This window comes from Centruroides vittatus, unplaced genomic scaffold (genome assembly GCF_030686945.1).
Source record: "Centruroides vittatus isolate TY-2023 unplaced genomic scaffold, ASM3068694v2 contig_370, whole genome shotgun sequence".
In the NCBI taxonomy this organism is placed as follows: Eukaryota; Metazoa; Arthropoda; class Arachnida; order Scorpiones; family Buthidae; genus Centruroides; species Centruroides vittatus.
Window position 1 is genome coordinate 1721430 of NW_027122193.1, and position 17117 is coordinate 1738546.

The following is a 17117-nucleotide window of genomic DNA, read 5'->3' on the forward strand; positions in this document are numbered from 1 at the left end:
ATCAACATTTTACTGCTGAATTTTTTGGTTTTGTATTTTTAATTAATTAAAATCAGCCCAGTTAGTTGTTATTATAAGCCTATTATTGTCATTTTTCAATGTTACTGTACAAGTTTCATTGTGACTACATCCTACATGTACAGAAAGTTCTTGCAGGATTCATTGTAAAAATGATTCCAAAAGAGAAATTTGAGATTCTTTATTCTTCACTGGTCTTCCAGACTAATCATCATCATAGTTAATCATATATGTTGTATTGGGCATTTCAGAACTGTTCCATTTCAGCTTATAACAGTTCCGTTAGTCAGTGCCTAGTTTCCACACGCTTTCTGCAGTTTCTTAAAACAATCTTTGGAGTTTTTTTTCCCTTTGACAAACCTGGATTTCAGCCAATTTATTTGTTCTAATATTTTATATATTTTCTCAGGGCAAAGAAAAAAGTATTTTTATTGTTGCTAGAAATGCAGAAGAATGATGTATTGTGTATAACTACACTTGAATATAACCACTTGAAAGATAAATATTTTTTAGCTTTTACAATAACTAAAGTTGTTGAAAGTATAATATTTTTCATTATTTAAACCAAGAACACACACGACAACCACACAAAGCAGACTGATTAACTACAGTTAGCTGAAATAGTGTTGCCAACTCAAAATTCAAATTTATAGCTAGACATTTTAATAAAAATATTCAAAGCATACTGTTTCCATTAAAATTGTTTGGTTTTCTTATATCTAGATAGCATTATAAAAATAGCTAGGCCATTATAATTTAGGTAATTTACATAGCTAGATTGTTCATAAATCCATTAAATCTAGCAAAAAAATTAGCTAAATTGGCAGCACGAAGCTAACACAGCTAGCTGATCAGCATAGGCATGTGGTTGTACTATATGCACTTAAACCATAATCTAAGTTTAATAATCATTATTTGGAAGTTTAAAATATTAAATAATCTTCAAAATGACATTAAAATCTTTACCTAATGTTATCTAAGCCAAAATTGAATGAGTTAATATCTTATTGGAAAATGTAAAATGACAATTTCACAACATAGGCAAATCAAAATCAGTACTACACAGAATCCAGAAATGTTCATTTTGTGAAACTGATGTAAATTGTTTCCTTTGTATAACTAAATTATATTAGTTTCGTACTAATAAAATAATACTATTAACTGAAAACTTGATATTATACTGTATTAATTCAAAAAGACCATGCCAGGCTTACATACTGTAAATTATACAATTTGTAAAAAAAATTAAGTTGTGCCTACTATTTTAAGAGAAAGGGGTACAAACAACAGTGTTAATCCTCAAAAACAACTTTTGTTAATGAGTGGCATGTCAGGAGGTTGACAACACTAGTTAGTGAGTGACCTTGTTGGTTCAGGTGGAAGGATAGAAATGTTGCAAGTGGAATGAGAGATGGATTTCCTCTAATGCAGAGGTTCTCAAACTTTTTCAATCCACCGCCCCTTTGTTCCATAAAGTTATACCCAATGCCCCTTAACCCATCAGTGACCCCAACTTTTGCCTTTGGTCACTGTTCAGTCCCCTTCCTCCAACACCCCCTAGATTTACTCACCACCCACAAGGGGGGCAATATCGCCCACTTTGAGAACATGCAACCTGCTCTAATGCAACCTGTCCTGCCTGCATAATGTGAACACACCCTAACTTTTAAGTTGAGTGATTTTCTTCTGTCTGTTCTCTGTTTTTATAGCGGTATTAAGGTGCAAGTGCACACTTGCACCTTAAATATCACTTAATAACGAAAAATCCATGTAGATAATGGACAGTGCAAAATAACGTGAGGAGAGGGTGGAGTCAGCATTAAGTTTTGATTATGTAAGAGAATAAATTACTTTTCTTAGTTTTAAACATTAATAATCTATAATAAAGACTGACATGCTATTAAATTTATCATGATAAACTTAATTGGTTATATTATAAAATTTTAACAACACAATATTCTATTAAATCAAATATGTGCATTTAATGAACATTTAAAATAAATTTTATTATATTGTGAATATATTGGTAACATTATATGACTATACATAGACATCTGCATTCAGCTTGTTTCATAAATCTTGGCCAGGCTATAAAAATGCATAGCAGTAGTAACAAGTCCATTTACTTAGTACTGTAAAGGGAATGAATTGTTTGACAAATCTGACAAGATTGTGTACTATCAAAATGAGGCTTTGAACTTCATAAAACTTCCAGTCCCAACCAAGTATCGTGAATTGCCTAGGCAAGATATATGAAACAATTTGTATACATCATTCAGAGAATAGAAGTAAAAATTTGTTGAACTGATAACTTAATCAAAACAGCACATGCAAAAGATGGAGTTTTTAATTCTATAAATACTCTCAAAATTTCAAATTACTATTTCTACTTATATTTCTGGCTTTTGGCATGGCCTTTCAGAGACTATATAAAAAACTATTCTATAATTTTTGTTGTTTCTTAAACTCTATAAGGTTTAGATACACGGACACTTGGCAATGTTCATCTTAAATTTATTTTAGTCGACACACACACCTGTATTTGTGTAAGTTTCGGGCTGCATAGGCCCCTCTTCAGCCAACTAAAATACATAATACATACAAATCAGTTATAAAATAAAATATATACACAAAAGTTTTCTGTACCTTATAGAGTTTAAGAAACAACAAGAATTACCAGCACAGTTTCAAAATATGTCTATTCTATAATTATTATTGTAAGAAGAAATAATACTTACATTACTCATATCTGTAGCACCCCACATTTTCTGAAAGTACAAAAACTTTCTAAATTAAAATTCTCAAATAATTGACAAATATTTGCTAACAGATTAAACAACAACAAAGAAAAAATATCCTCAATATTTTAAAAAAATGTGTCTATAAGCAATCTAAAACTTCATGAATAGTGAAGTTTATCCTACATAACTTTTACCATAAAGAAAAACCAATTAGATAAAAGGAATAGGTGCTCTAAGTCTTCAATAATTAAAACTAAACAATGTTACAAATACAGAAAATGTTCCAAATTATTTTGCTCATTTTTGAACCCTGATGACCTGATGTTTCAAGGTCACTTGAGTCCAAAAAGGAAAAAATCTTGGTAGGTAATTTTTGACGGCTCCCATACTTTCCCTCTTATAAATAACAGAACCCAGAAAGTAAAAATGAATTATTTCAGTATCAGTCTCCAAAAATGAATTCCTCCACGATTCATACAAATTTTGGCATGTTCTGGTAATTTACATATGCCCTCAAAAGGATTTTTGGGATTCATTTCAGTTGCGTAGTTGCCTTCTGTCCTTCATATCCACAGTGAAAAATTATATTTATACCAGCAGAGTGGAGTTTAATTCACTTGGGGTGCTCTAAGAAAATATGCAAGCAAAGTGCTTGCCTAAACAGAGTGAGTAATCCTATGATACAGCACTTTAAAGAAACAAACAGTTTTTCTCTTATCTTTTGAAAACTCTAAACATGAAAATTTTATATTATATTCAGTATAATATACTAAAAAAATGTTAAATGTTAAAAAATTCTTATGTAGTAGTTCTCTTTAATTTTTCTGATATTTTAAATGAACTATTTTATTATAAAAAAATTTTTTTGGTAAATTCTAAAAATAAAAATTATTCTCAGATTAAAATAAGAGTAAAACTACTCTTTTGTAACCAATTTTGAGCAATTTACACTAGTGAACAAATGATTGACGAAAAGGTACTATACTTCAACCAAAATCTTGTTTATTAGATTCATAACTTCCAAATGCATTTTGCTAACAAAGCTTCATCAGTGTACAATTGGACCTCAACAAACCCATTCACTTTATACTGGTAATTCTTTCCCAGCATGCATCCACGTTCATATAGACATTCTGGTTTATCAAATTTACATATTCAGCAATACAAGTGTTCTATTACCCTTCTTTTAAAACAGTTTTCTATTTTATACAGTATTTTTACATTATTCCTGTCGATTTTACAATGATAATTACTACAGTGTGGGTACCAAGGTGACTCCTGTCTTTTTAGCTGAATCGCAGCTTCGTGTTCTTTCAGACGTGTCTCAAGCTTTCTTCCGGTCTCTCCAACGTAGGACTTTGTTTGTAAACAAGTACATGACAGTTTATAAACCATGCAAGGGTAATAAGAACACTTTTGTATTGCTGAATATGTAAATTTGATAAACCAGAATGTCGGTATAAACATGGATGCATGCTGGGAAAGAATTACCAGTATAAAGTGAACGGGTTTGTTGAGGTCCAATTGTCCACTGATAAGGCTTTGTTAGCGAAATGCACTTGGAAGTTATGAATCTAATAAACAACAAGATTTTGTAAATAAACAACAACTAACCTGTTATACATAAAGTAAGACACCAACCAATGCCGAATTATCAGGCTAGAAACGGCTATAGCAATATTAATAATTTTAAGATAATTTGGTAGAGTTAGGCGTTATAATATTGCTATAGCTGTTTCTAGCCTAATAATTTGGCATCGGTTGGTGTCTTACTTTATGTATAACGAGTTAGTTGTTGTTTATTTATATACATACACCTTGCCAGGGTTGTGATGGCCGGTTGAGTGCCTTGGGAGGACATGGGCACTTAATGTGTCCCCAGCAGGCATTGTAATGGCCGTCGATGGTCGTAACGTAAGCTTATATGTACTGGAAGGGGAGATCGGACCGGAGGTCCAGGTAGCATAATTGGCAACACATCTGCACGGTGAGCAGAAGTTGTGGGTTCGAATCCTGCTTTGGGCCGATTCTTCTCTTCCAGTTAGGCCTAAATTTATTTAAAATTATTTAATTAAAATTCTAATTATTAAATTTAGCAAGAGATGGCACCTAACGCCTAACTCTAGTACCAAATTATCTTAAAATTATTAATATTGCTATAGCCGTTTCTAGCCCGAAAATTCGGCATTGATTGGTTACTTCAACCAAAATCTTGTTGTAAGACAAGTATCTTTTTGTTAATCATTTGCTCGCTAGTAGAAAATTGTTCAAAATTGGTTAAAAGAATAGTTTTAAGAATAGTTTACAATAGTTAAGAATAGTTTACTCGTATTTTAATCCGAGAATAATTTTTATTTTTAGAATTTACCAAAAAAAAATTTTTTGAAATATTACCAATCCCATTGTTTTAATCTTTTTGAACAATTATAGTGTTTTATTATAGTTTAAATGAGTATTGAAAGAATAATTAGGGAGGGGTACCTATTGTTGACGACTTCCAGCAGTAAACCATGTAAACTGAAATCTGTGCGTAATTGGTCCACTGAAGCAGGTTTAGGCAAGCCATCTTTATTGGAAGCATCATAAGACAACACCTTTCTCAACAACATACAACAGGTTGCTTTTCTCGTGGATATGGAAATTAGTGCACAAAACCTTTCTGATAGCCGACCACACAGTGAGATAGTGAGTCTCTAGAAGATAGCAAGAGCTTCATGTTATCAGATGCATGTTTCCTACAAAATGTCTATTGAGCTCACTTATCATTTCACAGCTGCCACATTTGTGAATTTTGAAGGAAAATCCAGTTGTTGGCCACCATAAACAATTTTGCAACTGCTGGTTGACTACTGGGTGAACAGCCATGATTCTTTTTTTCAGAATGTAAAGAAAGATCTAAAAAAGATTATTTTCTCTATGACAAGTATAGAACAAACTATTTTCATATATAGCCCTTTCAAAGCCTTTTTATTTCCAGTAAAATATAATAATATTTACTTGCATGAACAAACGTTTTCATCTCTATCAAGATCTGCTTCAGGTTCGATAATATTCTACCAATGGAATGACCAGAGTTCAAAAATTAACTGCCAATTTATTCAAGCATTTGAATTATTTGGTGCAAATTAATTTGGCTATTTATGTTCTACTCCATTATACATTCACTGTCTGCATACCAATATTTTATCCCAAAATTCTCTGAATAAGATGTCAATTTTGTTGTGAATCTTTCTGATATGTATATTGCCATTCGTATGATACAGTATTGTTGTCTTTATAATTTATACAGTTCCCTGCTCTGCTAGCTTTGTGTATTTCCAATTTTTTCAATTCTCTTATATGGTCTGTTTGGAATGATTTCTTTATAAGGATAGCATTCCCTAGGTCAGCATGTATATCCGGGTCTGACGCATATGTTGCCAATGCTGTAGTATTCTTACTTTTGTCTATATCATATTTATGTTCTTTTAATCTTTTTTGTAGTGACCTTTTTGTTGATCCTATGTACACCAAGTCTTTATCAAACCTATTGTCTTTGATTGGTATTTTATATACCTCTGGCACTCATGTTATTCAGCTTGTCTTTATCATTTCTAAGTAGTTCATATATTGTCTCAGTCCTTGTGTATGTTAATTTGATCCCCTTCTCTTCTGCTATTTCTTTATATATATGATGAAGGTTTTTACTGTATTGGACAATATGATTTGTGTTATTTTCTTGCTCAGGAATCTTAGTAGAGCCCACTTGTCCCATGTTATTGCAGATTCTTGTGTGTGGATTGTGGAGCTTCCTGTAATCATGTTATTTTAAATAACTGAAATTTTCAAATTAAACTTTCCTGTAATCACGTGAGGTCCCTTGAAATGTAATAAAATAACATTCATTTATAAAAAAAAAAAAAAAAAAAAAAAACAGAGGCCTAATAGATCCTCTGTAGTAGTTGCATGATTCAACATCCACATTAGATGAAGGTCAACTTCTGGAAGATTAGGTTTCAGAACCATTTTAAAATTGAACAAAAACCAATTACAGTAGAATCTTGTTTCAACAATCACAAGCTGTTGGAAATCATTCATTGTTCTGAGAATCTGTTATATTGTGAACAGGGTTCAAGTACACCCAGGAAAATATCAATATTTTATTTGAAATAATTTGTGTAACTTCTTATAAATAAGAAATACCAGTACTTGAAATTATACATATTCTCATGAGATATCTATTCTTTATTCTATAAAAACATGTATAGTGGCAGAAGTGGTTGGAATACAAAATGGAGAGAAGAAGTGTTTGAATTTGCACTTTGTTAAAAATTGGATTAAATTGTAAAACTACGAAAGTCCCACATGTTTTCTGTGGTTATTGTTTAAGATTACACTTATCGCTTTATTTAAATAAATGGCTTTTTTGATATACCCCTCCAGATCTCAAAAGCAGTCAACCTAAATAATATCAGCTTTATTCCACCTACATGTAAAACATAAGAGATGCAAGCAGTACTGTTAAACCACCTTTGGCTTCTGAGACAGCTTGCAAATACCAAGGCATTCAAATCCACCAATTTGAGAACTTTAATGTGATCTTACTCCATTCATCAAATACAGTCATCCAGTAGATTTGGGGTGCTTATACTTTTGTAAATCAAACTGATCCAAGATTACTCTAATCGTTCAAATTGTTTATACAAACAAACTATAGTGATCTAATCAATCTCTGTCTACATATACAAGTGCTATCTAGGATCAACTGGATTATGATCAAACTAACCCAAGTGGAGGGTAGAATTGTTTGGATCTGATAAAGATTAAAGATGACTTTAATCATGGAGGCTGCCAAGTTTATTTAGTTAAGAGCAATGAAGTGTGTTTAACTGTCAAAATGAAAAGTATTTAAAACCTATAAATCATAAGTAAAAACATTATTATTAAAATATCAGATATACTAAGATGAAATTTCAATCACAGAGTAAATACAATTTGATCCTACTTGTATACTTTTCACCAACTAAAACATGATAGAAGCAATCTGTATCACATAACAAAGACTGATCTGATTCTGCAGATTGATCCATCTGAAACAAAAAGTATATGCACCCTTGCAGATTTTTCCTCTTAGATTTTAGGATTCTGATCCAACTTCTTCCAATGATGTTCAATGGGATTCAAATCCAAACTTTGGGGTGGCCAGATTAGCACTTCAAATCCCTCAGAAACCAAAAATTGCTTGACAAGATTGGATGAATGCTTAGAGTTGTCATCATGTTGAAACAAAATCATTGTTGATACCTATATTTTCTGCTAAAGAATAAAAATTGTTTTTTAATATTGCCCTATACATTTTTGCAACCATGCAACTGCCCGATTTCTGCCAGGCAGACAATGAGAGAAATATCTCCCTTGTACTATCATGTATTGGGAATAATTTACAGTCCCAAGGTTTGTAGTTCTTCATTTGCCAAACAATTTGGCACCATCTCAAGCCCTCAAGCTCAAATTTCAATTTATTGCACAATCACTTTACTCCAAAACTCAGGTGGTTTTTAAATGTTCCTTTGTAAAGGCTAGTCTCTTTGCATCTTTGAAATGAACAATGCATCTTTTAAAACTAATCTCATTGAGTTGACAATGGACAGTTGATAAAGATGTCTTAATGCCAGAGTTCTTCCAAATAACTTGTTGGAAGCTTGCAAGTTAGTGGAGCTTTACACCAAATGATGCAGAGTTCTCATGACGTGCATGACAAGTAGTCAGAATGATGATGGTTTTGAACCTCTCCATTTTATTTATAACCTTGCAAATATCTTTGAATAATACATTTCTCTCTTGCAATTGCCCTGATGCTTTTCTCAGTGTGATAATCAACACAAGAAGTTTGAGATTTCAGCATCTTACAGCTTGATTATTCTACCCACACTTGTCCAACATAGCATTATTTTTCTGAAACTTTGTCTATGCATTCTCTAGCAATGCTAAAACGACCTTGACTGATCACAGAAATTGAAGAAAGAATCAACCTGATGATTTATTGATGGAATTACCTACTTTTGAATACATTTTGGCTCAGGAATTGTTTCCTAATTTTGAGATTATTATTGGTCAAAAACTAACCTAATTGATATTATAGTGTTCTAGCTATTTGCATAGTTTCATATGCTACTGTTGGTAAATTTTCATTGGCAGGTAACAAAAAACTGCATTTAGTGTTTGTATTTGGCATTATTTCACCTGACCCCTTACTTCTGACTGATACTGTACATTACAAGATCGTATAATATGCCATGTGTGTGTACAACAAAGCTCTTGAACAGTATATACTGTAAGCACAAAAAGAGAGAGAAAGTATTTATGCTTAATTTGTTAAAAAAAAAAACTTATCCATCTTCATTTGTTTTGATGCCTTTGAATACAACCACCACTTGATATTAACAATGTCATGTATAGCCTCTTCATTTATGCTGAAACTTGTCAGGAAGGTCTTCACAACTTGGAAAGGCTCGATGGTCTTGCTAAATTTTGGCACTACACTTGGACCAGTGTCAATGTTCACTATGTGGCTTCTCAATCATATCAGCCTGCTGACTCGTACAATTCTTCAATTGTACATATCTATCTCAGATGTAAAAAATGCATTATCATCAAGCTACAAATTCCTAAATCACCCAAATAGTAATGTTGAAAAAAATATGAAGTTTATAATAATCAGGGTAGAAAAAAAAATCTTATTTCAAGTTACAGATCTGCTACAAGAAGGTAAAGTTACTGATTTGGAATGACCTGGGGAAAAAATCCACTATTCTGTAATCTGTCAAAATGAGATTCTACTGTGCATAGGACACTGGTACACTAACTTTTCAATTGATAGGTGAAATCACATGTAATCCATAGGTAGTTGGGCCACAAATATTCTGTATATTTAATATGAATAAAAAAGTAAACCTATTTCTCTCATTTATAAGTGATGTGTCAAAATGTTCATGGGACAGATTTGGAAACCACTGACTGACAAGAAAACCTTACAAAGTATCCGTCACAGATATGAATATTAATGTGCGTATGTGTAGATAAGTCTTGATATAAACCTTTATTAAGCAAAGGGAGAAAGTGCACTTCAAGTATTTGAGAAAAATCAACATTAAGAAATCCTCAATGACTCATAAGCAAGTTTTACAAGCTTTGTTTAATAAATGTTTCATGGCTTGGTGCTATCATTTCTCTTTCAAATTTGCAAGGGTGTAGGATCAAATCATGGTGACAGAATATTTTCTGCCCTCCAAATAAGTTGAAAGTCACCAACTGAATGCATTGCTGACCAACACTTCAATATGTTGTACAGAAAAATCCTTATAAAAGTTTTAATTGGCATATATTTTAGCTTTTGTTATTCCCAGTAGCATTTTGAATAAAATTCATTTGTTTCCATGCAATTTTATCTTTATAAGCATAAAATTAAGCTGTAAAATCAAATTAACTCTATGGAAAATCCCCATAAACTTTGATCTATTGACCCGGAAGTTTCGCAAGCATCTCAATAACGAAAAAGGAGTTTCAAATTTAAGCTTTCTAGAACCAGTAGTTTCTTCTATGAGTGTCTGCAGTGCCAGATGAAGAGAAAAAAAGAAAATGCAGCTTTTTTGGCAACTTTTACATTTTTTAATTGCTTATATTTCAGCACTGCTTTATAGAAAAATCGTGAAATTTTACACACTACCTAAGAAAACAATTTTCTTTCAAACGAGAAATTCAGAATTACTTCAGTCTTTAGGGGGAAGAAAAATCAACCCCCAAAAATCGGCAACTCCAATTCCTGTGTGTGTGGTGTGTGTGGTGTGTGTGTGTGTGTGTGTGTGTGTGTCAGTCAGTGATTTCACTTGACGGGGAGTCACTGTCATGACTCCTGATAACATTTTCTATGCTGGGGATAGTCTTTATAATTAATACATTCTCCTCTTATGTTTGCCTTAAAAATTTTCAAGTTTTCTATTGTTCTTAAACACTAGTCTAGGTTCATAATCAAGGATAAAACACCTCTAAGTTTCATTCTGTGGCAGCAGTTGCTCATTATTTTGACATAGACACATACTGTCACAGCCCTCTCCATTCTTCATGTCTGGATAAATTTCTTATTGTAGCCATGTTTTATTGTGATTTTTTGTGTTCAAGTTCATTCATTGTGTTGTTAATGCCTGAACAATATGTATAAACCTGTTTTAGAAAGGCTCTGAAAGCAGCAGTGTTGGATATAGCCAGAATGTAGAGTGGTCGATAAGGTTGCCTGTAGTATACAATAAATACATATTACATAAAACTGGATTAATTAAGTCCAACACACACCAGAAATGTTCAGCACATATTATACTTACTAAAAATAAAGAAACAAATGTTTTTAATGATTTTTAAATAGTCATCCTCAGGTTAGTTAGTCAAACATCGATGTGAAAATTTGAACTTCTCTTTTAAAAACACATGGAGCAAACATTTCATTGGTTGGAACATGCTGATGTAAAATGATTATTTTTTAAGTAATAACATTTAATTTATAGTCTAACTTCAGAAATAGATCTCCATGCTTTGGAGAATGTATCTGCCTCTCTAATTTATGGCCATGTTCCAAAAACTAGCTTTGTATATTTCAAGAATATCTAGATGTTTTAGATACATCCTAGCAGGAACTGGACTCTTAAGGGTACTTCTCAATGAAACAAGATTAATATTGTTTTCCAACGCAAATGTCGCCAACATTGTGATAAAAAGGCCCTTTTGGATCGAATAATGGTACTTCTTGATACACTTGTAAAGATAGAGCTGTTGCTCCTATGTAAATCCATTTCTTGTTGTACCTGTTGTCTATAATAGGGACAGAATATATACCAGATGAAGTGTGTTAGTAGGGTCCTTGGCATTCCACAAGAAAGAGAATAGAGTTGGGTTTCTCATATAGGAGATAGGAGATAAGTTGGTTTGTTCTTGCAATTTGTTGGTTGAATCTGACAACTTTGTTAATTTTAGATTTGTCCTTCTTAGATGTGTACCCAGATTGATATTTACATATGAGATTTTGAAAGAGGCTGGAAGAATACCCATGTTATTTCACTTGCAATGTAGTTTAGTTCAATCTCTGTCAATGATGTTGGTGCTGGCACAAATGCTCTTTTGATTAGTGCTCTGTAGGCTGATGTTTTAAATATATACGGGTCTCTAGATTCTGTTGGAATGAATGATAGTTTATACTCCAGTTTTCTATAAACATTAGTTGAAATGTAGCCATCTTTGAGTGTAAGAAGGATGTCTAGGTCTAGGAAATGAACTTGGTAGTTACTTTCTTGCTCAATACAAAGGTGAAGGCCATAGGGATTGTTGAGGACTTAAGAACTGGATTACATCAGGTTTCTATTGAAAGATTATGAGTACATCATTGACATATCTGGTGTATAGTACAGTTTGATCATTAAAAAAAATAGGAGCACCTCTTTTTCAAGATGACAGAACGAGTTCACACAGGGTGCCCAATACCAGGCTGCCTATCGGGACACCTCTGCTTTGGGGTACGTTTGTCTCTGAAATCGGAAGAACGAAGAACAACGATGTCTGCTAGCTCCAATATGTTTCAATGGTGTTTCTACATAGGAGCAATGGCACAATCTCTTTACAAGTGTATCAAGAAGCACCATTATTCTATCCAAAAGGGTCTTTCCACCACAACATTAGCAACATTTGCACTGAAAACAATATAAGGGTACTCACAATATATAAAGCTAATTTTTGGGTCATGACCATAAATTACAGGAAGGCAGATATATTTTCCAAAGCATGGCAATCTATTTTTGAAGTTAAGACTATAAATTAAATATTACTGCTTAAAAAATAGTAGTCATTTTTGACATTGGTGTTTTCCAACAAATGAAATCATTGTTCCACATGTTTTAAAGTGAAGTTCAAATTTTCTCATGCTAATTACTTGTTCTGAACATTGTATTCCTGCAGGAATGAAATAAACATATTTATAAAAACATTTTCGTACTTTTGGAAGTTGTATGAAATTTCGGGACTGAGTATATATCTGAACTCGGGACCGAGAAGAGTTCAACAATACCCTACTTTTGGACCGGAGACGAAAAATAAGAAAGTTATCATATTTACCATTTCTTACCTTTCACAATGCATTCTATGCCATTTTAGAGTTTTTCACTAGATGGCGTTGCTTGTAGTTCAGTATGTTTCCTTTTTTTTTCTTTTGTTCAAGAACTACCATTAATCAATAACTAGTGACATTAAATACTGGGCAGCTTGCCAGCAGCTCCCTTCCGGGAGGAATCCATCGAGAGTACGAACAGTACACCACCACCTAGTGAAAAACTAACTGTAAAATGACGTAGAATGCATTGCAAAAGGCAATAAATCATAAATATGATAATATTCTTATTTTTCGTCTCCAGTCCAAAAGTAAGGTACCAATAAGTAGAACTTACTGTGTACGGCATTACAAAATATTTTGTAACACCAGTCCCGAATTCAGATATATACTCAGTCCCAAAATTCCATAGGGAGTAATCTATACAACAGCCTTAGTTTTTTTTTCTTCCTAGAGCAAAAGTTCAGTTTGTTTTTAGACAACCTATGTATGTGCAGAAGGAACAGTGTTAAGGAAGTAGTCTCTAAAAATAAAAAAAAAAGGGTTTCAGCTTAACTGATGTGACCCTGTACAGACTTGGAATCTAGTACCATGAAATGTCCATCATTCAACAGGGTAATTTTTTAATTGTCCAATAGTTCCTGTGAATTTTTCATTGTGTGTTTGTAGCCACCTAAGTGTTCTTCTATCTGTGTAACAATTTTTCAGATGCTATTGTTGGTGACCTAGCTTTATCTACAATTGGTCTTAATTACATATCATATCATATGGTAATTATACATTAATCAGACACACCTTTGTCTTTACAAAGGTGTGTCTGATTAATGTATAATTACCTAATTTAAATGCAAACCTTGGTGAGTGATGTTTTGGTTAATTTCTTAATTTTGTGTTGCAGTGATTTTATATATCCATCATCCATGTGTTCACATTCCGTAGACCATGATATAGCATTCCAGTATTTTAATGTACAACAACCTTTTCATTAAAACTACCACTTGACTTTTGTCAGCTTTTAATAACTGAACTTGACAGAACAAAAAAAATGGCTGAACAGTCATCAATATATTTCAAATTGCTAGGTCCATGTTGTCTGCAGGGATTGAAAGCAGAAAAATACACAACTCCCAACTCTGTATTTTTTAAAAATAAGACTCACATAAAAAGATGTAACTCTGAATTCTCTATCCATGGTTGACTGCACTGTTCTCTTAAGACAAAGACTGTAGCAACAAAAGACTTCCTCATAGGTGTGTTTAACCCTCAATAACTTTTCAATGTTTAGTACAATTTTGTCTGGGTTTAGTAACATTGGTTTAGGTGCAAATATTAGAACAAATGTAAGGGCAAAAATTAAATTCTAATACTTTTGATGGAGTGACAACTAACTTAGAGGTCTCCCTATGGGGACGTCAGTGTTGCAGGTTTTTTTGACTGTTAAATTTAAAATATGATATACAGCAGAACATAAACCTAGACTCAGTTCCACCTACAAATTAATTACAAAATTCTGAGATTCCCAGAGAGCATATCATTACAATATAACAGTATTTTGATCTATAAGCTAATGCTAAGGATAAAATTGATACAAGTAGGGTCCCAAGCATATGTTCTATCCTAATTGAAGACAATACTTTCAAGTGGCAACTAACTTATATTGGGTTGGCAATTAGATTATCCCAAAGAGTTCAATATCATCAATAAAGCTACAAGGAAGCCACTAACCTCATTGGTACGACATCCCTGCAAGCCCAGGGTGTCAGTAGGGTTTGTTAAGACAGTGCCGTTAAAATATATCTGAGGAACATTGAGGAACAATAGAAAACTTAAAAATTTTCAAGGCAAACGTAAGAGGCAAATATATTAATTATAATTATCCCCAGCATAAATGTTATTTGACAACCCCTTAAAACCATCGAGCAAAATATATAATAAGTGCACACATCATCATAACGTACAACCATTCACATATTTCTATCACAAAACCTCATTGGGAACACGTCCCTTCAAATAACATTCTACCTAAAAAGAATTCTTAAGCATTCCAGAACTAGAAGTCCTTTGACTATTTGAATTTAACAGTAAACCCAAATAAGACTTCTCAAAGACAAGCATCAGAGCAAGACCGAAATTATCTGCCAAAAAGAGCGAGCGAGGTCACATTACAGAATACATCATCTTTTTCGAATTATTATAGCTCAAAAACAACCATCCGCACGCGTCTTTGCGGAAAGGGTCCATATTCGCAACCGAGGATAGAAGTCGACGCATTCCTAACTGGATTAAAGAACGCTTAAAAACAATTAACTTCCATCCAATACCATCCAAAAAATTTAACGATTTTTTCTAGTTAATAATTTAAAAACGTTAAGTTTATATTTTTTCATTTTCATTTACAAATTAGTTTTCATGGACTATATATTATATATATATATATATTGTGAAAACTAATTTGCAGACATATCTAAGATTGATACCAAGATAGGCATACACCCATGCTAAAACTCACTTTTTCCATTAGAAAAGACATTGAAAAATGAAAATAAAAGTGCAAGGACTTTCCCTCCAAATATAGTATATTTATGGCAACGAGGACAACCAGTTATGATCCTCGGTACGATAACGTCACTTCCACGTGAGTACAATTTTCTTTTTATTACTATAGATTTGGTCTTGAAACATTGTAGTTTAATTTCAAATTAGATATTAATTTATTCACAAAGAACAATTCGAATTTATGCGCATTTACAGTGGCGGGAAAAAATCTTCATTTTGTAAAAACTTCTGAATTTTTAAAAAAATCCTTATCCTTATTTCAATTATAAAAAAATCATTATTATTTTTACCTTATTTTCTTTATTACATACACAAGATTTATATGAAAATATTAATTTAAATAAAATTCTTCGTTTATTTTATATAAATAAGTTATTTATATCACTCGTTACCGCTTTATAGAATTAATTAATAATAATATCGTTTGTAATTAATAAAATAAGTAAAAAGAAAGAAAATTTTAAAGCCTTACCTCGCAAGACAAAATGAAATTCGAATACAGCACTCCAATCACTTATTACTTTATGGGCAAGTGTTGCCAGATCTTTTATACTAAAACCAGACGATTAGTTTCAGTTTTGTTTTCGAATATTAAAGTGTAGTTTATTCTAAAATGATAAATTTAATTTTTGTTAATCTTATTTTTTGATTATATAAAATAATATAATGCATATACGTAAATTGAGATTAAACTTTTTAATTAAGTTGTTAAAAATTTTATACTGTATTTGTATAATGTAATAAATTACCTAGCGAAAATATTTTATAATTAATTTTTAATTATTTTGATGAATTTTTTTTTATTTTATATATTAAAATTCTCTTTTCAACTAATAGAAAAAGGCGGCATCGACTCTAAGCGGGAACAAAATTTGAATTTCCTGTAGTAGAAGCGCGACGCGTTTCTATATTGCCATTTTTGGCGGTAAATAAAGAATGTACATTAGAAAAATTCCGGAGAAATGTGAATCTGTTTTAAAAACTAAAATTGATTGAGATAAGTAGCAATTCGTAGAAATTCTGATTAGCATCGAGATATAATAATTGACTTTCGAACTTTCAACTGAATATACTTCTGTTGTTAAATATAAAATACATATTTTAAAATAAATAAATACTGTTAGAAGTACACAAATTATTAAATTTAACTATAAAAACTGTCTTTCATTATATTAATTTCTAAATCCGAACATAATTTGTATATCACAATCATGCATAAGAAATAGTCATCGACATCATTATTACTATTTAAATTTTATTAAGAATTGAAGGATTAATTAATACGTAATTAGAAGACGGATCTCTAACTAAATTATTATTTACTTTTGTTTTTCCTTATAATTGCTGCAAATGATTAAAGTTCAGGAGTAAGCAACGCTTTTGATAAGAAATAGGATGGAATTAAATGTATTTGTGAGAGCCCGGACTAGATGGGGAAATTTTATTCAACAACAAAATAAATTTATATATATATATATATATATATATATTATATTATAATATATATATATATATATAAATATATATATATATATATATTTCAAAATAATACCTATTTTATATACTTTTTCCAACGATTAATAAACATTGAAGGATGTGATTGTATCTTTTCCCGGATTCATTTCCTTTCAAATCTTCCGAATGCGTCACTGGGAACCGAACGACTAAAATTCGTC

The 17117-nt window shown here is 31.8% G+C and overlaps 1 protein-coding gene across 1 annotated transcript in view; it reads right to left on the bottom strand.

Annotated features, from left to right (window-relative positions):
* The window catches only part of LOC136975299 (ATP-dependent RNA helicase vasa), an 83574-nt gene extending 67543 nt beyond the window's left edge, over window positions 1–16031 (bottom strand). Inside the window, exons 1-2 of the mRNA XM_067270341.1 lie at window positions 15914–16031; window positions 2757–2786 (exon numbers count right to left, since the gene is read on the bottom strand). Of these exons, the coding sequence (XP_067126442.1) occupies window positions 2757–2783 (27 nt within the window). The 5' untranslated portion in view covers window positions 2784–2786; window positions 15914–16031. The remainder of the gene's footprint in view (window positions 1–2756; window positions 2787–15913) is intronic.
* Window positions 16032–17117: the final 1086 nt, after the last annotated feature.